At 37.2% G+C, this 23402-nt stretch overlaps 1 protein-coding gene across 1 annotated transcript in view; it reads left to right on the top strand.

Annotated features, from left to right (window-relative positions):
- LOC122360932 (glutamate receptor ionotropic, kainate 3) overlaps positions 1–23402 on the top strand; it is a 102044-nt gene that overhangs the window by 49279 nt on the left and 29363 nt on the right. The window contains exons 4-9 of the mRNA XM_043261771.1: positions 23–204; positions 4286–4339; positions 7872–8042; positions 11349–11492; positions 14282–14389; positions 17151–17264. Coding sequence (XP_043117706.1) covers positions 23–204; positions 4286–4339; positions 7872–8042; positions 11349–11492; positions 14282–14389; positions 17151–17264 — 773 coding nt within the window. The remainder of the gene's footprint in view (positions 1–22; positions 205–4285; positions 4340–7871; positions 8043–11348; positions 11493–14281; positions 14390–17150; positions 17265–23402) is intronic.

Genomic DNA, 23402 nt, shown 5'->3' with positions numbered 1-23402 from the left:
GCGCTCAACTCTTCTTGTGCAGGTTTAATCAGACTCCAGGAGTTAATTATGGCTCCATCCAGGTATAACATCAGGCTGAAGATCCGACAGCTCCCTCTGGATACCACGGACACCAGACCTCTGCTCAAAGAGATGAAAAGGAGCAGAGAGTTTCGCATTATCTTCGACTGCAGCCACACAATGGCTGCCCAGATCCTCAAACAAGTGAGTTCAGACTCTGTTAAAGTGATGCACACTCATATCATGCCATCCACTGATGTTCTCTCAGAACTCTAGCCTGTTTGAAGTTTTAGTCCAGATCTATAGAAACTGTTTTGGATTTGGATCTGACGTTTTAAATGAAATATGCTATATCTTTTGCTGGAGGCAGAATGGAGATGAAGCTACACGTGAACATGTACAGTGGCCCAGATTTCTTTACGCTATCCTTAAAAATAATATCAATGTCATTGCAAAAAAGCCATTAAGTAATTTTTCTATTGGCACCCTTACGAAGGGACCCTTTTGAAACCGTAGCACATAAAAATCTCTATAACAAAGCAACGTGAGTGCCTCGTTGCTAATGTAGGTTTCATTTTAAACAGAAACATCTGCCATACGGTTACATTTTGTATCTTTTTAGGTACAAATGCAGTATGTTTTCATGCAGTATTTTTTGAGTGGCGTGAAAAAAGGCTTATATTCAAAATGAGGATAAAACAATAGATATGCTTCTCAAAACGAAGACTACGGTAAAAGTATTTAGTCACTTTGTGCTTGTTAGTACTGCTGTAGCTCTTGCATCATTTGTTTGAAGATGCCATTTGCTTTGATGTTTTTAGAGAGCTAAACATCAAAGGTTTGTAGGCACCTAAAAAGTTTGTTAGTTATGCATAGCTAAAGTCTATGGCAGCACATAGAATTGAATAGACAAATGTTGCAAAGGTATACTTCAGTTTTGACACGAATACTTAGCATATGCATACAGCTGAACTTATAGTCTTTTAAAGGGTCCCAATACTATGTACTTACATTCAAATGAATCATTTGGTACAATGGATATATTGTGTTCATGCATGTTTTGACATATTTAAAAATACCTGCATGTCATTACATCTTATAATATGTTATAATTACACTGTTGACCTTACAACTGTGGGATACATAAAGACAGAATTGTGAGATATAAAGTCGCATCTGCTAAATATAAAGTCAGAATTTTTCTCTCAAAATTTGACTTTTTATCTCGCAATTGGGAATTATGAAGTCAGAAATTGAAGATATAAAGTCAGAAGTGCGAGTTATAAACAATTCTGAGAACATAGACTTTTTTCTCTTAAAATTTGACTTTATATTTTGCATTTGCGAGTTTACATCTCACAATTCTGAGAAAAAAAAAGGCTGAATAAATCAGAAAAAATAAAAAAAAATCCCAGCTCTGAGAAAAAAAGTCACAATTGTGAGCTATAAAATCAGAATTATGAGATATAAAGTTACAATTTTGACTTCATAACTTGCAATTGCTGGTTTATATCTCAAATTCTGAGAAGATAAATCAGAATTGCGAGTTTCTATCATGCAATTCGGAGAAAAAAAGGGCAGAATTGTGTGATAAAACATTGCAATAACCTTTTTTTTTCCAGTGTCGGAAACAGGCTTCCATAGATTACAGATATAATTGATACCAAAAAAAGTAAAAATAAAATATAAAAACGTTTAAAGCATGAAATACTAAGCCATTATTATTGTCTCGGCGAGTATATACTCTTAATAGTTTTAATCATACATCAAGGAACAAATAACACTGCAGGCAGGCACGTAGCAAGAGCCACACATGATAAAGATGAGATCGGACAAACTGAACTGAAACAAACAGGATTTAAATGCACAAAGTAAATTACTAAATTAACAAGACACAGCTGAACACAATGAGACAATTAATTGAAATTAGGTCACACCAAACACATGGGACACGAAAACAACACCACAGAATCCAAAGATGTGACAATTATAAACTAAAAATAAATAAATAAATAAAATATATTAGCAAATAAGAATTATTAGAAGTGAAAAGTATGAGATAAAAAAAAATAGAACATAAAAAGCAGATTTTTTCACAATTGTGAATTATGTCATAACAGATTTAATTCAAAATTTCAACCTTTCACGCATAAACTATTTAAAAAAAATGACTCATAAATTGTAATAATTTCAAGTTCAACCATGTTTGACCATTCTGAAGTCTCTGCCTTTTACCCCACCGTCTACAGGTCATTAAATATTTTGCTATGGTTAATTATGTTGTCTATGGTATAATTCATTCATTAAGTATGATTTAAGCGTTTAAATACTTTTACAGGGCATACCAAACATCTTTTTTTAGCCTGACAAATAAATACATAAAGCAAATTCTGCGATGTCGGTTAAGAAATTTAGCAGTTTAATCTTGAAAGAAATCTGTATTTATACTTTATTTATTTATTTATTTATATCCATCAATATAGATGCGAAGATTTAGGTCGTGTGTTCACAAACTTGTCCTTGCAAACGAAACAAAAGCTCATCTGATAGCAGCGCAACTGCTACGGAGAATGTTTACCACGGGTCAAATGGGGACCGAATATGTTTTTCTATTTATATCTAAGAAAACACCGTCCAAGCATCCACTTCTTGAAACCTCGTATGTGTTTCAAAGCCTCTCCAGACGCTATTTCGCTCTTCGTTTCATTCAGCGTTGACGCCCCTGCATGTATCTTCCAGTTTAACTGTAGGCTGTGTTATTTCACATTTGAACTTATGAAAAAGTTGTGTCATTCTCTGTGGCCCGAGCCTTCTTAATAAGCTTAGTCCTGCGGTCACCTGTCTACAACCTGTCTGCGGCTCGTTTTTCTCTGTCAGCCTCTCCTGAACTTCTGTCGGTGCATGTACTCCCCCTCAGGCCAAAGAGAAATAGGAAATGCAGTCGGACACAGAGTCTGTCGGAGACGTCTGTGGGCTAAATCCCAGAAGTCTTTAAAAGGCAGTCTATGCTTGTGGGTGTGTGTGTGTGTGTGTGAGGGACTGCAAGATATAGAAAGTACAGGCCGCAGACATAGAAGGGGCTATTTCTGCAACCTATTGTAAGAAATGAAACCATTTCTGACTTTTTTACAAACTTGAGTGATTACGGTCTAGAAGAGGGAAAGAGCTCAGCGTAACCTTGAGTTTTCTTCACGGCAGATGGCATAATTAAAGCAGACGTACGAGCACCAAGGGAAAAGTGAGCATTTGTATGAACATCGAAGGAAATGTATTAGGAGCAGCTATGACCAATGTATGAAGCAATCATTATGTTAAAATAATGGAGTAGGGTGCTATGATTTCTACCGTGTAAAAAAAATCCAAACAGAATCGCGGAATCATAAGAAATGGAACCATACCGGCCAAATTCACATTAATAAATCAAAAGTAGGGTAGCACGCTTAATGAAATAGCAATACGGAATAGTGTTGTTTTTTTCCATTCTGAAGCACACGACAATATAATAAATAAAAGTAAAAGAAACCATCTGTGTGTCTCAGTCTGAATGGCGCAGTCACATTCTTGAAAGATAAATCAATCAATAAATAAAATACTGCAAGTTTGATGCGTCCAATCGGAATTTACCATAAAATGTATTTAACCATAAAAATATTGGAGAATACAAATAAATAAATAAATAAATAAAAATGAACGACACATTTCATAGGGCACTTTTATTGTTAGATTACAGATGTTTATATAGTAGATTATTATTGTAAAACTGTTGCATTATTACATTTTTTAAAGCTTTATGAATTCAGATATTTAGACATGCTTTTTGTTTAATAATCAAAATTGAGATTGGACAAGTGAATATAATAGAATAGAATAGAATATAGAATATAGAATGGGGGGTGGGTGGATTTCTTATGGCTCTGTAGAAATAGTAAATCAATTTTCACTTTCAGGTTATTCCATTTTTCCAAACATTACTTTCATCATCTGAAACGTCGATATTTTTTGTTCGGTAGGAGAACAAAAGTCACATTTGGAACAGCATAAAGGTGATCTTTTGAAGGGCTCTTATTACTACTAAAAGCTAGCCGTGCTAAATGTCGTGTTGTATGATACACAGACGGAGAGACGCTGTGATAAATCGAATAGTTCTTCATAGTTCCGCTGTTTTAATCCGACCTCGTTTGTTGTCATTGTTTGTGTTGGGTGCCACAATGATTGCAAATTGCTCCGACATGACATAGTGACCTTTTCCATTGTTTTTTCTACCCCACCCCTCGTCTTCCTCCAGGCCCAGATGATGGGGATGATGACAGAGTACTATCACTACATCTTCACCACTCTGGTAATGTACCGCAGTACTAACGGCAAATTGAATGTCATTTGTTCTTGTGCTGCTCCCACTTTATTTTATGATGAATGGCTTTTAATTGCAGATGAGCTTTGGATCCAGTCTGCGATATCAATTTCACTTGACAAAACAGCCTTAATGGAGTTTCCGCCACCCCAGTGTAAACATTAGCCCTTCCCTCAAGCTCAGATCAACAAAACGTCTTTGAAAAAGCATTTACAAAGTGATTGACAACTGTGTTCCACTTCTGGATTTCGAAGCTCAAAAGTTTAAATAGTTTATAGAGATTTCCTCGGCGTCCCGTGTCTCGGCTCTGCTGCTATATGTATAGGCTTTATTATATTCATCTTTATTTAAGCTTGATTTTGGGACAGATTTTGCGTGTCCTTGTAATGCACCGTACGTGTCAAGGACCTGAGTTATGATTGAGGTCTACTGATCCTTGCTAAAGGCTTGATTACTACCCAACGCACTGAAAACTAATCAACTGTGCGTTTTCATTAGATTATTACATTTTTTTCTGCCCATGCGAATTGATCTATGATCTATTTTTCACACATTTATCATTTGTTATGATAAATAGACCATAGCAGTCACCCAGAGGAGATGTGCAAGTTGAATTCGACTGTTAGAAAATGCAAACGAATGTACGATTGAACTGTGTTGTCTGACTGCACAATGTGGTCTTGTTAGTAGATGTAGGTATCTGTGCATACAATGTGCATGCATATATGATTGCACAGAAACTGAAACACACAGGAAATGTGTGCATGCATGTGTGTGTGTGTGTGTGTGTGTGCATTTATACTACGTGTAAAAATAGTAGTAGATAAATGTTTGCACCGAGTATAAATAACATCTCGCACTAGACACTGCCTTTTTATTTACACTTAGCATAAATGTCTGCTGCCAAAAAAAAGTGTCACGCTTAATCAAATTATGTTTAATCTGGTTATTTTATGCTCAAAATATAATTTATCTATGCAACTTTTAGTTAAAAAAAAAAGTGTTTGATGACAGCGCTGTAACAGATTTAATATGGTCAGTATAAAGCACCTTCTGCTTCAGGATCTCCAAATGGACTGTGACTTTCCAGTAGGTGGTGGCAAGTGTTATTACGAGTGAGTCATGAACAAGCAGCGGCCTCCTGGTCTTTCCCATGAAAAAAAACGCAGAAGTGACTAAAACTGGAATTCAAGCAAAAAACAGCAAATTTGTCCCTACCTTTGAGTTTTTTTCTAATTCAAATTAAATTTAATTAAATTTAAGTTTTTGCATGATTGAGGGCGTGGCAACGTGAGCGCTCATTAGTGTATTTTACCAACGAGTTCAGGGGTCGTATGATACGATTTCAAGTTTTCCTTTGTTTTTGGAGTGTTAAAATCTGTATTAATAAGATCACTAAAATTGCAAAGACTAAAGTCTCAAAATCAAACAGATAGTCTTTATAAAAGTTGTGACTTGTCCACATCCCCTCTAAATTGACTCATCTATACATGCCCCCAACTTCTGTACATTATGGTGTGGGTTTATGTTCATAATGCGTAAAAGAAAGAATGCATAGCTATTATTCTTGATGTATGTTGCTGCAGACGCCATGTTCTGGAGATGCCATGTTTGTCCTTCCAAAATAAAAATTAGTGGTTAAGCTGTATTTACAACACTGCTATGGAACAACCCAAAATTTTGAGTGTTTTCAGTGTATTTATGGAGCAGGAGGAATGCCTCTGCTGTCTCTACGGTCAAGCTAGGTGGGAGTCAAAACCATCAGCTCCCATCATTTTCACACAATTAATAGAAGTGTATCATGTTATGAATTCGAAACGATATTACTATGCTGTTTGATTAGAAAACCGATGACAAATCTGTGTAAAGGGAAGTTGAAATGATACGGTTGCATCAAGAAATGCCCTTTTATATTTGTTTTGCATCTGGTAACACTAGGTTTAGGGTTGGATTTGGTGTAGGGAATATTTCCAACATGATAGAGCATTAACTTTTAGCCACAGCCCCTGGATATTTGAATTCTGAAATGTCGCTGAAGCAACGTAATAAAAACACAGTAATATTTACATATGTCAACGTCTTAAAAATGCGCAAGGGTTCACGTATTAAACCTTTCGAGTTTCAGCGCCACTCATTGGACATTTCTATTAAGCTGAATAGCATAAAAATCTCAAGTTATATGTCAAAACCTTATATTTTCAGAAATTTCATTATGCTTTTTCTGTGAAATTTGAGGGATTTGGCTTGCATTATAAGATTCCACAGTTAGTGTCACCTTATTTTTGATGCGTATAGTAGACGATTGTTGTTCTCCCACTCTAAATATCCGTTCTGCAGCTGGCTTTTTGTTGTAGACGAACAATGATGTTGGATTTACATGACATCATTTTGCTAAGACCTCCTCATCTAAGACATAACAAAAGAACAACTAGAATTCCGCTACATTCTAAGCATTTAAGCATCAATCATCGCTTGTACGCGCATGCCGCACTAATACAGTAAAACATTAAGATGAAAAAAGCCATAAAACAGTCTTCCGTCGTCTACATTTAACAAGAAGTCATTTATGGTATGGTTCAAAAAGTGCTGTTTCTCGGGGCAAGCAGTTTTCTGCATGTGTTTTTCATGCTTCTCTCCGAACAGTTCCAGCCCCACAGGGTGTTAATGAAATAGTCTATTATGTTCTACCACATCTCTTCGCCGCCCCCATCTTCCCAACATATTTGGCAATATGTAGGACGGTACAAGAAACAGAGCGACTGTTCTCAGAATAACACTCCAGACAATAGCACTCGTAGTGTGGGTGTGTGTTGGTATTGTTCTAGAGCGTTAATTAGCCTCAGCGCATTACGGGAAGTTCTTTCAATGAACGCGGCCTTGCTCATTTTGCTATTCATTCTCAGATTTACAGAACCTCGCGTTAGACGGCTGCGCCTTTTGCTTTGACCTCGTAAGACGAAAAGATCTCGATTAATTTACACTTAATCTTAATGCTATTTTCCACTCCAGCAATTTCATTTTCAGAGTGTTTCATCCCACATCACGCCATTGAGAATGTGAAATTCGGATGCTTTTTTTTTGAAGAATCCACACTGTTCAAATCATTGAATGCCCAGACATAGTGATACGTTTCAGTGTCAGGTCGGCATTCAGAGCAGTGTGAAGTGTTTACGGTTCAATTCGCTGGATGGGAGCAATGAAGACCGGATTACAGAGGAAATAACTGTTTCAATCAGCTATTGTGCGAATGACTCCTGGCTCACTGTCTATGATATCATACATGCTGGCACAGAGGTGTACGTCCTACTATGCTTCATCTGGCTGTACCCAGGCGGCCTGGAAAGCACGGTATTATCCTTAATCTCTTTTATTTTTTGCTCTGTCTGTCTTCTTTTTACCCCCTCTCTATCTGCTGCTTTTATTAGGGGACAAAGAGACAAGAAGCCTCTCACCCAGCAACAATGAAGCTCGATTCAGGCCGGTTAAATGAGATCTTTTCACTCTCTTGCTCTTCCTCTAGGATCTCATGGCCATAAACCTGGAGCCGTACCGTTTCTGCGGTGTCAATATGACCGGCTTCCGCATCCTAAACGTGGACAATCCTCAGGTTGCCTCCATTGTGGAGAAGTGGTCCCTTGAGAGGCAGATTCCCCCAAAACCTGACTCCGGTCTCCTGGAAGGGATCATGACGGTATGCTTCCATTTTCTCCCTGAATACCATTGCCACCTAGCAAAAAAAAAACAGATTTGCCAAATTATACCAAATTAAACAATGGCACAACAGCTTTGAATAGGTTCCTGTTTACTGTAACCAATGTAATCCATAGCCATACTTAATGTACTTTTTGAGAACTGTTCCAGATGGATTTGGTGTCAGTACTAATAATAATTGCCATTTAAGTTGAGATTTAAATACAGTATCTACTTTTATTTGCCAGGTAATATAACCTTTTAGACTGCAGCCGTTCAGATTTAATAATCCCAAATGGTATGCCTCACACGCTGCCATTGTTGAATACCATAATATCATAAAGACTGGTTTCAACTGTATGGCTTCTGTGATTATATATTAATCTTTATCTCACAGTAGTTCAAATACTCCTACGCTGCGCTGTAGAATTTCTGATTATTTTGATGTAAAGGAGTACTGTTATTACATAAAAAATGCATTAAGTGCTACCATTTACTCTAAATTGACTTTTTGTTTAATTAATATCAACATGCACTGCTTTTTGCGCAAGGCTGAAACTCTGGAAAAGCTAACAAGACTCATGTGAGGCATATATTGTAGTTTCTGCCACATCCATCTCTGTGCTGAATGTCGAATACAGACCATTGCAACCACTCAGTTTAGTCAGTCCAGCTACTGACTGAAAGTACTTTTCCATGTGGTCTAGTGTTCCCAACAATTTCATAACATCCACAGCTCCCAAATAACAACAACTGCCTGGTTACAAGCAGCCTATGGCAAGGTCGATCTAAAGGACATCTTAGTGAACACTCATCCTCCTTCCTGCGGACACGCTCGATCTAGAGTAGCTCACATTGCCTGAACAATACACACTTCAAGCCCTCATCTCACCAGAAGGTTGTTACAGTAGGATGTGTTAGATACTCGCCAATTTTCTTGCTTTTTATTCATTGTCCAAAGTGTTTGCAGAAAGAATTGGTCCAGTAGCTGTTGCTTTATGGCTGGTGACAATAGAAGAACTGGAAAGTTACATTTTGTTGTCTATACTTTGCTTCTTGGTTGGTTTACGAGGGTCAGTGGACAAGCATTCTTGTCTCTCCATGCATGGCACTTATCGAAAGTTACATATCAAGGGTGTCCAATCCCGATCTCAAACTGCCACCATCCTGCCGATTTGCCAAACACACCTTACTGCGTGCTAGTTTTCTCAGTAATTCTGAAGAGCTGGATTACTTGATTCGGGTGTGTTTTAAATTGGGGTTGGAGCTGAACTCTGCCAGCATAATTGGACAGCCCTGTTATGCGTTAGAGGAAATGTTTCAAGTGCATAGAAAGAAAGCAACTGGAGAGGGCTGGAGACCAGATACAATCGAGCCACAGTAGCTGTTAAAGTTCTTTGATGAGCTGAGCTTGGGGGATCAAAACCGTGGTCAGATTTGTGAGGTACAAAGTTTTATGCTGCTGCCAGCATTGCTCCTTGAGTTGGTGAAGCTGTATCATGTCCATAATTCAAATGTGCAAAATAAGCAGTAATAGCAGTATATATCTTAAATTGTGTCCTAAAAACAAACTATTTTATGGGTTTGAATGAAATGGTGGTAAGTGATTAATGACAATTGTTTTTTATTTATTTTGAGTAATGACTTATAAAATGCACATACTTTTAAAAATTCAATATAAGAGCAGATGCAGCGCTACTGAATTGTAAGTGGCTCACTTCGTTTTCTTCGGTCATCTCAGTTGAAGTAATTAATTTTCTAAGTAGTTCCAGCAGCAAGTAGTTAATTTTACGAGTAGAGGCATTTTATAGGTAGATTTTCATAGTTTTTAAAACATTTAGTAATATAGGGCATCCTTAAGGCGTTTCATAAATTTGCCATATTTTTTTCTGAATCATACATGAGGATGTTCATTCAGTTTAGAGAGGTTTTGAGAAACGCTTTGGCAGTATTTGAGCTTATAGTAGACCGGAAAACAGTGTTATGGAAATGGAGAGAGAACAAATTTAAGGAAGCAGTGTCTGACAGTCCTTAACATTTAGCTGTAGACTGTTTGCTGTAGATTGAGTGTGTCTGAGTGGGAAATTTGGCTCAGAAGTATGACTTGGTCATGCAGAGATTGTGGAAAGAGATTAACTCTAGTCACAGCGGTTACAGATGCTAAAATGGTTGGAGGACTAAAATCTTCCTTTGCTCTCTTGTGCTGTACTTTCTTGAGAAACCGTATATTCCTTTAAATCTTGTCAGTCAAAATCAGAACTCCAACATATGAGAGATACAGGTGGCATTTACAAAATGGTGGCACCGACTCCTGAATTGGTAAAACTGGCGGTGGGAACAAAAATGACACATTACATATGTACAACAATGTGTTATTACATAGATGCTAAACGTCCATAATTATTAATTTGTTAATTGAAACGCCTTCTAACTCATTCATGCCACAAAGTTTCTCCTGTTCAAGTTCAATCAGTCTGGCCTTAAATCACCAACATCTGGGGATTGTGATAATCCTGAGCTGAATTCGAGTGCTTATCACTGGAGCATGTGATCGAGATCGCAAATAAACATACCTGCCCTGAGTTCAAATGAGTACCGCTGTTTTGTTCCGCTTTTGGAGCGTTTGCCATTTGATGTTTCTCATCAGAAATAGCAGCGCAAAATCAAAGACAAATGGGCAACTTTGTAGCAAATGAAATGCAAACAAAAGCAGCATGAAGAAAGGTCATGAAATGTGACCATTAGTCGCAGCTTGAAGACGCGCAGTCCGGAATCAAGCAATGCATTGGATTGTCATACTGCAGAATAAATATAGAAACAAACACTTATTATTATTTTTTTCACTTTTAGACATTTATGCATCTAGCACTGTTCAGTTGCTTGAACCATAAAAAATTATGCATTACAAAACAAAACAAAAAAGTTCATATCAAGAGCGGTTTAAGTGCACTATACCTTTTATTAACCCTTATGCTCCAAAAAAATAACTATCAACCCTGGAATCTCTGGCAAACAATAACATGAAAATGGTGTCTATATCTTAAATCACAACCACCTGTCTCCTCCTCCTCCTCCTCCTCCTCCTCCAAAAACAACAAAACATGTATTCATGCACACTGTCTCCTAGCGTCAGACTCGAATCAAAGGTTGAGGAGTGCTTTCTACTTACATTTTGATTCAAGTGTGCTAATGGTCCTGAGCAGTGGCCCAGTTTGCTGTTTGACAAGGTTGTCAACTGGTCAGGTCTTGCACTCCTCCCGCTTGTCAGATCCTTTCAGCTGACATATCGCCCCCCTATTTATTCCAGACAGATGCTGCTCTGACGTACGACGCAGTCCACATCGTGTCGGTTTCTTACCAGCATGCGCCGCAGATGACTGTCAACTCATTGCAGTGTCATCGCCACAAACCCTGGAGGTTCGGAGGACGCTTCATGAGTTTCATTAAAGAGGTAATGACAATCGCTCATGGCAGTGCTGTCACAAACACTTCAGCTCTCCAGAGACAAGATAAGATATATAAGATATTGTTTAAATAACACAGCGTCAACTTCTCTGCTGAACACTTGTCACTGATTGTCTGTTTAAATGCCTGTAAAAAAATTAAGTGTTTTTTTTTTTTTTCAATTGTGAACTTTTTTTTGACCGTTTGAGCAACTCTTTTTAATGATTTTCAATATTTTTCATTTGAATTTTAAAGAAAGATGAAGAACCCTTTTTAAGTAAAAATTTCATTTGATCAAATATTTAATTTTCACTTAATTTCGTTTTGATAATATAATCCATTTTAATTAATTTATTTACTTATATACTTATTTTAAAGAAATGTAATGGCAGCCAAGGGTCCAAAGAGAGTCAGTGGAGTAGACTTTTTTTTTTTTTACCGTTTTATCCATTACCGTAACAAGCTTTTATTTTTAGACATTGACCAATATATTTTTTTGGTTTTTTTTTCAGCGGTGGTTGTTGATTTCATTGACTCAAGCCTTCAGAACTGACACGAAATAAAACGAAGAAGTTTTACTATGATAAAACCATTATTATTTTTTGGTACGGGTTGTGATGTTTTGAAGAAATGAAATAGGCTTGTAGAATTTCTACGGCAAAAAGGTGGCGTGTTAACTGAAATTGATGCACTGGCTTCATCTTCTTTTTATTTTTCCTTTTTCTGCGCCGGGTTGAGCTGACGTATTTTCCCTAATATGACTTAATTGTCCATCAATTATGTTAATTTGTATTCAGCTGCTAATATAAGAAGAGAGTGAATGCCAGAGCCGGAGCAGATGTAGGAATGCTTTTTCCCAGTAAATTTTACAGGAATTTACCGTTAATCATTTAACAGATTTTTACGGTATCATTTTCTTTTTCTTTTTTTTTTTTTTTTTTTTTTCAGTGTGGGAGTGGCGGTACTGCATCCCTCCATACGTATACAGATATACGAGTTTAGATATAATTTAATGTAAAATAATATTGGTAAACTGTTTAGTTTGAAAAGTATGCCTGTATTTTTCTGTGAAATAAATAACGCTCGCTCTGATGTTTACTTATCAGTGACATTCCTGTACATTTAATTGTGACCTAAATGTCCAATACCTATACCAAGTAGTCATTAGTAAATACTTTAACCACTGATAAATACTGCATCATTATTCAGAGGCTATCTTTAGCTTTAGCGGTGGATATTACCTGATAAACAATCACCATTCACCATCCATTTTAATTGCCTCATTTAAGTGCAGCAGATAAGTTGATTGCAGCGAGTTTGCGTTCGTACTATTCAAGCCCTGCACTACTAAACTCACAGTGTCCCACTTTCTCATCACCGTGTGCCTCGCACGCAAATGTGCTCGTCATAATCAGCTCTTATTTCAGCTCACAAGAGAGACTTTGATTGGGACTCATAATAGGCAGATTAGAGTTGTTGAACACAGCTCTGTGGAGCGACGCATCCGAGAGAAGAGCAAAACGAGGGCCGTAGAGTTGGCGTGGAGAGCATTGTCTCTCTTTGGCATATGGGAGAACACGCGTTCCTGCGAAATGTACTCGCTCCTGAACAAGAACGGAGGTGTTTCATTTGGAAGAGGTTATGGAGAGGGCCGGAGATCAGTGTGTGTTGTTTTGGGGGAGGAGCTTCGTGCTTAGGGGGCAAGGGAGGAATGGGGAGGAGGAGCTGAAATGTATTTTTTTTCGGCGTCTCTGGAGATTGTTGCAAGTGAGATGGTCGTTAATTAGGACGGAGGTCCGGGGGGAAGATGTGAGTCGCTGGGATGTAAAATGTAATTAAAAAGGAAATAGAAGCTCTGTGTGTGCGTGTGTGTGTGTGTGTGAGCGCTTATGAGGATGTATACTAGGGTGTGTGTGCAAGCACAAGAGTTCCATACTTGGACCAAATACAGAACTGAAAAACGGACTCCTTTTCAATTCAACGAGAGTGATTTTGAATGGATTCTGACACACATCAAAGGATGTCAAACCAGATATTGAACTTTATTATGCCTCATTTTGAGGACTTTGGGGTAAAATTAAGCATGTATTACTGCAATATGCTAATTAGATAAATATGAAAGAAAAATTAAATACTAATTGTACTGTAGGTGGCATTTCAGTGTTTAATATCAATATAATTTGATATTCATGAATATGCCCAATGAACTTAACATATAATATAACATTGCCTTTTTAAGCTAATTTAAGATCTCTTTTTACATTTTATTTAAACTGCATTCTCTGTACACTGTAAAATAATGACAGTGATTTTAACAAAAAAAAAAAACATGCTACAGTGTTTGTGAAAATGCTACAGTAACAACCTGTTAAATGGTTAACGGTAAATTCCTGTAAAATTGATGTTCCCAGAATTCCCTGCATTGCATTTATGTTTCTGTAAAATCATCATGTTTTTTCATATCAGTTATTTTTATTAGGGTTCAATGTTACATCTAAGGTTGTTAAATTAATGTTTATTGCATATTTCAGTTTAATCACCATGATGGCCTTTAGTGTTTATGTGTACACTGACACTGAGCGTCTTCTATTTAAAAGCTGCTTGTTGGTGGTTATCAATTTTTTTACTGTACATATTGTGGCCCCATTTTTAAAATGTATTTATTTTTTTAACTACAGTTCTGCCTCCTTTGCTGATTTAGATCGGGGGAACTAAATAACATTCTCTATTAAATTTTGAATATCGCACAACGCTGGTGCGTTTCAATTATTGAACCTCTCTCTTTGTTCTTTGAAGTCTCATTGGGATGGCCTGACGGGACGGCTGTGCTTCAACAGAACTACAGGTCTGCGCACAGACTTTGATCTTGACATTGTGAGTCTTAAGGAGGATGGCCTTCAAAAGGTAATCCACCACACAAATACATAACAACTGCCTCAAATCAGACGCAACATAATTCACAAACAAAGTACACACTAGATAATAATGCTTCTGCGGTGTCTTCATGCATAGCAGGAGGGATAAAATGATCAAAAGCTGTTTTCTTCCGCTAATGCTCGCCTGTTAAACACTTTTGTTTTGCATAGTCGATTATGCCAGAAAACTTTCATGCTGCCTGAGAGCAAACGCTTCATTGAAAAAGGATCGTTTCTTCCCTCAAGTAACCTCCTGATCCCACGGTCTGGCATACTCGAACCTCTTGTACCTTGCCTCGTTTGGTCACCATTTCTGTGCAAATAAAGAGCAATTTGTGTCTTACGTTTAATTTAGCTCCTAACAAGGAAGCAAATGAGGTGTTTAAGCATAAGCATAAGTTAGTGGATCATAAAGCAAATTGGATTAGTGTACAAAGTACTGTTAATTACAAGTCTCCGTTAATGACCGACTGGAGTTGCACATAGCATGCTTTTGTGCAGTAATGAGGTATGCAAGTACAGCCGTGCTCACTTTTGTGAAAAAAGTACGATATTAGTCCTGCTATTTTGTTGATTAGTTGTCGCACTTTAGATACAGATTCGAAATTGCGCGTGTTTTTGCAAACATTGGTAGAGAGGACAAAACCGTACTAAACCGCACCGCGGAGCTGCACAACAATGGTTAATCATACTTACTGCGTACAAAGATATAATCACGATTAGCATTTATTTGTTTAATTTATGACTTAGATTACTAAACTGCTTATCAGTGTTTATAGCTCGATTTAATAAAAAAAAAAAAGAAGAAATAAATAAATAAATAGACGGATGGATGAATGAAAAATAAATAAATAAATACATGATTGGGGGATTTAAACACTTGAGATCCGGCAACTGCAACGACTTGTAGAGGCATGAAATTAAAATGACAAATTCAAATGAAAATTTTCAGCATAAATATGCGGTTACGTGAAAGACCGGAAAAATAAATAAATATATAAATGAATGCTGCATTACACTTTTATTTAGGCAGAAACTCCGGCTTACATGTTGGCCGGCCTTTTCAGCCCGTATGTATTTTTTCCTTTTAAATGTAGACATGTGCGTATGGTTGCCAGGTTGGGAAGATTAAGTAAATCGCTGGGCAGAAAATGTATCAGTTTGAGAAAAAAAGCTCAGATTAGGGAATTTAAAGGCTTGACATCTGGCAACCACAACCATGAAAACTTGTGGAGGCTTGTTACCAACGCAGATTAGAAATTGAAATTAAAGGTTTTTCGGGAAAACCAACGGGCACATATCGCAAACAGTTATGCTTAATAAACTGAGAGAAGCAGAAATAATGATCACAAATAAAATATGATCCGTTGTGCAGCTCTTCTCCACCGAACACCTCCACAAAACCTGTACTTTATTACCAACTCGTTCAGTAACGCATACATGCAAGATGATAAAAAACAATTTCCAGTGACATAGATCTCTCTTAATAGACCAAATATGAAACATTTTGTAGAAGTAGACATTCAGAGAGAACGAGAGCGAGAGAAAGCATGTTAATCTGCATTTGAGATTTGAATAAGTAGGTTTTGAGAAGGCCAACAAAAAGTCTCCTGTCGACAGTGTGAATAAATAACCGAGCCTTCCCCTGATAATCACTTTTAATGAATTGAGTTAATTGCAGTCAATTTGCAATAATAGGACATCGCCCTATAAAGTGGCATAGCATATCATTTGAAACGTGCATCGCTCTGAATTTTCCTGAATCCGTAGCTAACAAATGTGTCAAGTCGCATGCACGCGTCAGGTTTTGCATCAGGTGAGGGGTGCTGCTCTTGTGGCTTCATGAATATGAGAGCAGTTGTGGCGGTGCAGGAGAGGGAATCGCCGCACGCCCTCAGACAGAGATGGATACGGACAGCTATGAGGCCATTTGTAGTAATGATTTGTTGAGGAGTGACTGAACAATATGCAGGACTTCCTTTTTCTCGCTGCGGGGGATTGTTTGTGCAAAACTAGCTTAATTTGCTCAGATTCGCTGTATGCTGATATCAGAGGGATTATTCACAGTACAGCTATTTCAGCTCCCTCTGCCGTCTGCCTCTTACTGTGTATACGTTTGTTGGGTGTTTGTGTATGTGCGTTTCGTACCTTCATTAACTGTATGCGATTTTTAATTTATAATATCCCTCGAGGCAGACAGAACATGCCGGCTAAAATAGATTAATTGTACTGAAAGCTTATTTGTACCAAGGCTGCATTTATGTGATCAAAATTATATTTAAACATGGTTTATGGACAGCTAATGATATTAAGAACTGCAATGCTATTGTAACATTCACACGCTTTTTGTCTTTCAATATCGGTTTAATATGAAATTATATATATATACTGCAGATGCACACACATTTACACATAATAATAAAAAAGATAACCCCTTTTAGAGATAAAGATAACCTGCTTTTTTCCTTTGTTCAACATTTTCCTTTGGCAAAATTGAATTGAAAAGCAATCTCCCTCGGTGCAATTGCCCTTCCTCTATGTTAATGTATTCAGAGTGTATGCAAGGGCCTAGCTACTCATGAGCCCAAGCACCAGACCTATTGGCATAAAAACAGAAGAGCCAATCAACTAATGCTTCTGGATGAGCTCAGCACAAGGCCGCTAATGCAGTCGGATGGGCTATTGCAACGTGGATGGGTCACGCAGGTAAGGGAAGCATGCTCTAACTACATAAATTTCATCTTTTCTAGGTGGGGAAGTGGAGTGCATCTGGGGGGCTGAACATCACAGAGGTCCCAAGGCAGAACGGCATGAACATCACAGACTCGCTTTCCAACCGCTCGCTGGTCATCACCACCATCCTGGTAAGGTCATCGAGACGCTACGCGTTTCTGTCTCCTGCTTTATCATTCAGCGTCTAATTTACCCATTCTCCGATTTTCACTATTTTTTTTTCCCAGGGTGCTTTACCGCGTTTCAGATCAGTGTATGGGCTGCTTTTCAAGTAATGAAACACACATGCTTCAGATTCTCATTTCCTCTCAAAGAAATGCCAAATAGCCCTGTCCCTTTCAGTGTCTCGGTCCTTGAAATAAATTGACCTGGCTGAATCAACAACACAAGCTGTCTTCCCCTGTTTGAAACAAAGTTTGAGGCGCAAACATCTTCCATGACTGCTGTAGTAAGCGGAATAACAATTCTGAATTGATGACGGTACCGGCTTTCAACACAGTTTGTCTATTTGAAGTAGGAAATGAAACTTGTTACGATTAATATTTAAATTGATTATGATTATTTTTATTTTCCTCTTGTACGTGGACCGTTCGGAAATGTTTGCAGATATTTAGGAAATGCGTAAAGTTTACATGTTTATCCAAAAAAGAAAGAAAATGGTCTACAGCCAGGTATTCTACTCTGAAATGTGTGATCCATGTTAGAATCTCTGTTTTTGTTTTGGTCTCTGTGACTCCACCCACTGCCAGTTTATCCAAAAGTAGTTCAACACCTCAAGTTGCCAGTTGGCATACGTCCCATTGGCAGTGTATTGCAGCCATTGGAAGCCAGTAAATGAACTAGATTAGAAATTGCATTCTACCTGACCTAAAATTCCTCTCTGTCCATCTAAAAATCTTCATGACCAGAGAAAACGCAGAAAAATCAACTCATTAACTTGTGCCTTCCGGTGCAAAATGCACTTTTTCCTGATGCGTGTCCTCGAACTGGCAACCCGGATGAGCATTAAAAGAGCTCTAGCGTTAAAGGGAGGAGGATTTAAAAGTATAGTTCATAATATGGTGTTTTCTTTGCTGAAAGATTTCTGACGCTTTGTATACCAACTATTATGCATACAGAAATTATTTACGAAATAATTTAGTCAAGACTGGAAGACTTGGAAGAACAAATTTGGAAGGACTTGAGAACAGAGAGTGCATGCTTGTGAGAGTTGAGATGTTCTGTCCTACGGAAATTAGTGGATTTTTTTCCCTTTCTAATGGCAACTTTATTAAAAAAAGTCATTTTTATGTAAAATTCAAAATTTCTAATTAAAACAAAAGAATGAGAATAAGTGAAGAATTTAGTGTCGTTTGCAATTTTCTTCCAATATGAGCATTTTTATCAGACTCCTATATTTCTCTTTAGCTATTTTACTTTCACTGCATAGAGAATGATTTATACGTTGCTACTAGAGTAAAATAGCTGAACCTAAAGATAGAAGCCTGATAAAAATGCTCTGAAATTACACTTTAATTATGCAACTAAAATTGCCAGTAGGTTACGGAAAATCTCTAATTTTATCACTGAATCGTTCATTCCGTTGATTCATTTGAACTGCTGATAAAATTAGGAACTGAAGAATTTTTAGTTGACTCACTAGATTCATTTAAAAATGCACCTTCATTCGTAACCTTTGAATGGGGATGCACAGAAACTCGTTGACTAGAGCAAAATCGGGCAATACTGTACATACAGACGATGTAAAACGCTTAATATTAACGTCTTGTTTCAATATCAATAACAATATCAAAAGCTGTCAATCATCGCGATCTCACAAAGTTCCATTAAAATGAATGAATCGCTCTACACCGCATAATAAATCTATGTGTGTCCTTTGTTACAATGAGAGGTTTTATGAGCTTGCAGAACTCAGCACTGAACAAAAAAACATGCTGATCTGGTCACATCCCGTCACATTTTCTCATGATCACACACAGTAGGATATAGTTTCACTCCAAAAATATAGGGACTTTTTACCGCACATGTGCAGCAATTCATGTATAGAAACAAATGCTTGGTCTAAAATGGATCGGCAGTGAGATGCGACAGTAGCTGCTTGTGTGTGTTTTCCCCCAGTTATGTCACTTCTTACATGTATTGTTTTTTAATTCATCTTACTACTGACACTTCAATGTTAGAGCGTCTCTGCTTGTCATACAGCAGGAAAACTGAGCTCAAAACACTGATATGCATTGATTATAACAAAGAATCACGAGTTTAACACAACAGCACGGGACAGTTAAAGCAGCTAACATTAAAATAAATTGCGAAAATAACAAAACAAGTGGGTATACCGAGGGTATACGCAAATATTGATCCTTAGAAGTTGTAATGCACAAACAGCCCTGGGCAAAAAGTAAGCGTACGTCGTACACTGGTTCTTACTCAACCGACCGCTTAATCTCAGTAGCGGCCAATGAACAATAAATATAACATAATGTTACAAACAATGCAATGCTCTTATATCTCTCTTGTATCTGCACTCGATGAATCCTTGATATCAAGAACACATCTGGGCACTTGCATGTGTCCTGTGTACTAACTGGAACCGAACTTTGGCGGTCAATGATGACGTAGAACGAGAACACAAGAATGCAAGGTCGCTTATCGGGAAACGGCCAGTTAATATGCAAGACTTCCAATATTTTTGTCGCTGAAGAGCAATACGAGCAGAACTAATTTAACTGTATACGAATGAAACCAATCATGTGAATTTAAGTCACAAATGATTAACTGCCCACGCTTATGTTGAGGTGGATAAATGTATGTGTACCCAGTGCATCGCAAAATAAATTATCAATTGCTTAATTAGTTAATTTGATTGAAAATCATTATTGACAGCCCTAAAAATAAGTAATAAGCTTGAGCGACAAAGCCGAGCAGGTACTTTAAAAATTCAATCAGCTCATTTATTGGATAAAGCCACTGACCCGATCCTATTTGGTCTCTCTCCTTAAGATATTTTCAGAGATTTACTGTAGACATGTAGCCTTATTACTTATTACCGTTACAAGCAGATGCATGCTGGGTGAAATTCAGTTTTACCCAATGTCATTTGCCAGATAATAGCACAAACGACATGTCTTAAAATAAATGCGTGCTCATTCAACAATGCATTCTCACAGATGCCCCTAGGGCTGCATTTATGCATGTCGCAGGAATGTTTCAGGATTTTGTGCTGCTGACAGCAGCCTCTGTGGACTTATTTTGGACAGGCAGATGAGTTATCAACAGGGATAAACACCGTCATTAAATGCGGATTGAGCTGCAAGGCTATAATTATGAGTTAAGGTCTTGATAGGATATAATCAGTGATTTTCTAGTACCATGCAGTTGTCCTGGGTATTGTTATCTTAAGATAGTACAATTTTCATTTTTTTTTAGGAACTGAATGGGTGTACTGAATAAGGGTCACTTTAAAGATACGCAATTTAAATACAAATGAAGAGTAGCACATCTCACATGACAGCTGTGACAAGTGGAAATTATGGTGTACCAACATCCTGAACAATGACAACAACGTCCTTTTTTTGGGGGGGGGGTCCAAAAAGGTAGCGAGATCGCCAAAGTCTAATTGGTGGACCTTAATAATATATGATTGCATCAGCTGACAATTAAGAAGCCCAAAACTTATGTATGATGCAATGGCTCAAATGATGGAGGCATCATTTAACACTTTCTCGCTTTAATTAAACAAATCGTTTAATAGTTCAGTCTATATTACAGGTTCGTTTCTTTTACTGCTCATACAGGAAAAGAGGGAGAAGGTATTAAAAGATAAATAAAATGTTGATTTGCCACCAAACCTTAGGGAATTTTACAGATTGGGGGCTTAGAACAGATGGTAGCTGTTATAGATGATATTTTTTTTTTTTTGGCCACACAAACTTTTTGATCAAGATAATTGGACAACTTGTACGAAGTTGTGTTTCATTATCCATCTATTTAATCCACGGCTCATGGTCTCATCTAAAACAGACTGACATCTAAAAAGTCCAAATGTTTTATATTAGAAATAAATTAATAACTTCTGATTAGACGTGTTGCATAATACCTGCATGCAGCTTAATTTTTCTTAAATTGCGTTTTGTATATTTATGTAGAGACTGGGGCTGGTTGTCCCACTTTGAACTTCACTGAATATTTCCTAGTCTGTGTATTTTTGAAGTTTTTGTTTAGGCGACTATTAAAGATGCTTATATATTATAGATTAGATTATGGCCCAGTTTCATTTACAGGGTTTAGCCTAAACCAGGATTAGTCGATAATTAAAAAAATAATAATTAGTCAAGTTTCTTTATTTTGAAACAGCTCGTATTTACATTTTAGTCTAAAACTAGTTTTGTCTGTGAAACCGGGGGTGAATATAAAATAACTATTCATTTAACATGCACTGATGTTTTGTGACAAAGTTTGATAGCAAACAATATATAATGGTATCATAAAGCACTTTAATAAAGGTATAATAAAGGTAACACTTTATATAGTGTTATTGTTACATGCACTTACTTTATTAAAAACAATAAATAATACATAATTGCATTCAAGGAGCCATAATCCTTACCCTAACCATATAGTAAGTGCATGTAGCAACTAATGCTACTTAATACTTCAATGTATAATTACACTGCAACAAGGGCACTTTAAAATATAGTGTAATCAAAAATGGAAATTGAGGTGGGATACAGTTACGTTTATTATAGTTAGGTTTAAATGTAGTTTAAGGTGAAGTTGTAGGGTAATTATAGATGTGACTAAATAAATTAATTATAAATGTAAGAACAGGATGGTATTTCTCAAAAAGAGTGGAAAATGAGAAAAAAAAATTATAGTATGTTCATTGTGTCAAATGATTAATTTGAATGCAAGTGCTTAGTAGATTGTAGATAGAGACACTTACTATAAATTGGGTCCGAAATGGTGTAAAGGGACTATTTATGTCGACTGATTTAGTTACTGAAAGTGCTGACATAGCCCTTGTGAAAATGTGACAACTAATTCTGTTCTCTCAAAAGAAATAGTTTTACAGTCTTTTCAGAGTGCACAGACCCTAGATCTTGACAGATTCCACTTGAAATATTGTTCACAACACTCGAACATATAATATTGTCCGCAACATAGGATTGCAATGAAACTGATTCTCCAATTCAGTTCAAGGATGCACGCGATTGACGCTAGTCCTGTTTTCAGCTGCCAGCTGAATACTTTGGATTTTCTATCTGGCTTGAATTGTGTCGTTTTGTCTTTTCCGGCTAAAATAGAAAATGCTGCCTGGGCTAGAAGGATGTCACAGAATGTTTGATGAAACACACAGATAGTGAAGGTCACCTTGAGGGAGTTTGATCAGAAGTACAGCAAGCAATAAATAGAGCAATCCTGAAATAACTGTATAACTACTGGTGCTGACATAATGCTTCATTAAAACATCTTTATCTGTCTCCATTACGAAAAATGTCACAGGTCAAGGGATCTGATTTCTCAAGGACTAATCCAATGAATTTCCTCCTCAATAACCCCTCAACATTAAACAGAAGCCATTTTGATATCACTTGCTTTTTAAATACCTCGCAAATTTGATGTACTGTACTTTTTTGCTGCTAACGTAAGGAAAGTTGTTCACCCAAGTGAATGTCTTTTTTGAATATTGCCGGTTCTCTCTTGATCCACATTTAGTCCCGGCCTGGTAGATCCAGTAGGTCACAAAGTGTTTGCGGACAATACCAAAAAGCCCAAAATTAACAGTTTGGTGATATAATGTATATTGAGCATGCCCAATATTACCTATGTAGATAAATCAGCTTGTATGAATATAAATGGCAATGTCTATTTCTCTCAATGCTCTTCGGCAATGCCTTGGAGGTCTTAAGACTGGTGTCCAAAGAGTTATTGAATACATGTAAAGCCCTTTGTTGGTCTTAGATGTCCAAGTCAATAGACAATTTTACAGAAAAATTCTAGTTGCACCCACTCAATTGAGTTTTAATGTCTGATTAAACCGTTCCACTAAACCATCTGTTCGTGGATGGGAAGCTGAAGTACAGCAACTTGCACAAACCCGTCTCAAGCTGGGATACTTTCATGGTTCTATAATAACAGTACTTCGATGCTGTAATGGGAACTCATCCCTAGATTAGGTGGAATAATTTGCAATTTATAAGATATATTCTGGATGGTTTTCACAGCAGCCCAGTCAGATGCCTTTTCAGTGCACTTAAAGGGAATCTCAA

The sequence above is a fragment of the Puntigrus tetrazona genome, chromosome 16 (genome assembly GCF_018831695.1).
Source record: "Puntigrus tetrazona isolate hp1 chromosome 16, ASM1883169v1, whole genome shotgun sequence".
Taxonomy (NCBI): domain Eukaryota; kingdom Metazoa; phylum Chordata; class Actinopteri; order Cypriniformes; family Cyprinidae; genus Puntigrus; species Puntigrus tetrazona.
This window is presented reverse-complemented; position numbering and strand designations above follow the sequence as displayed.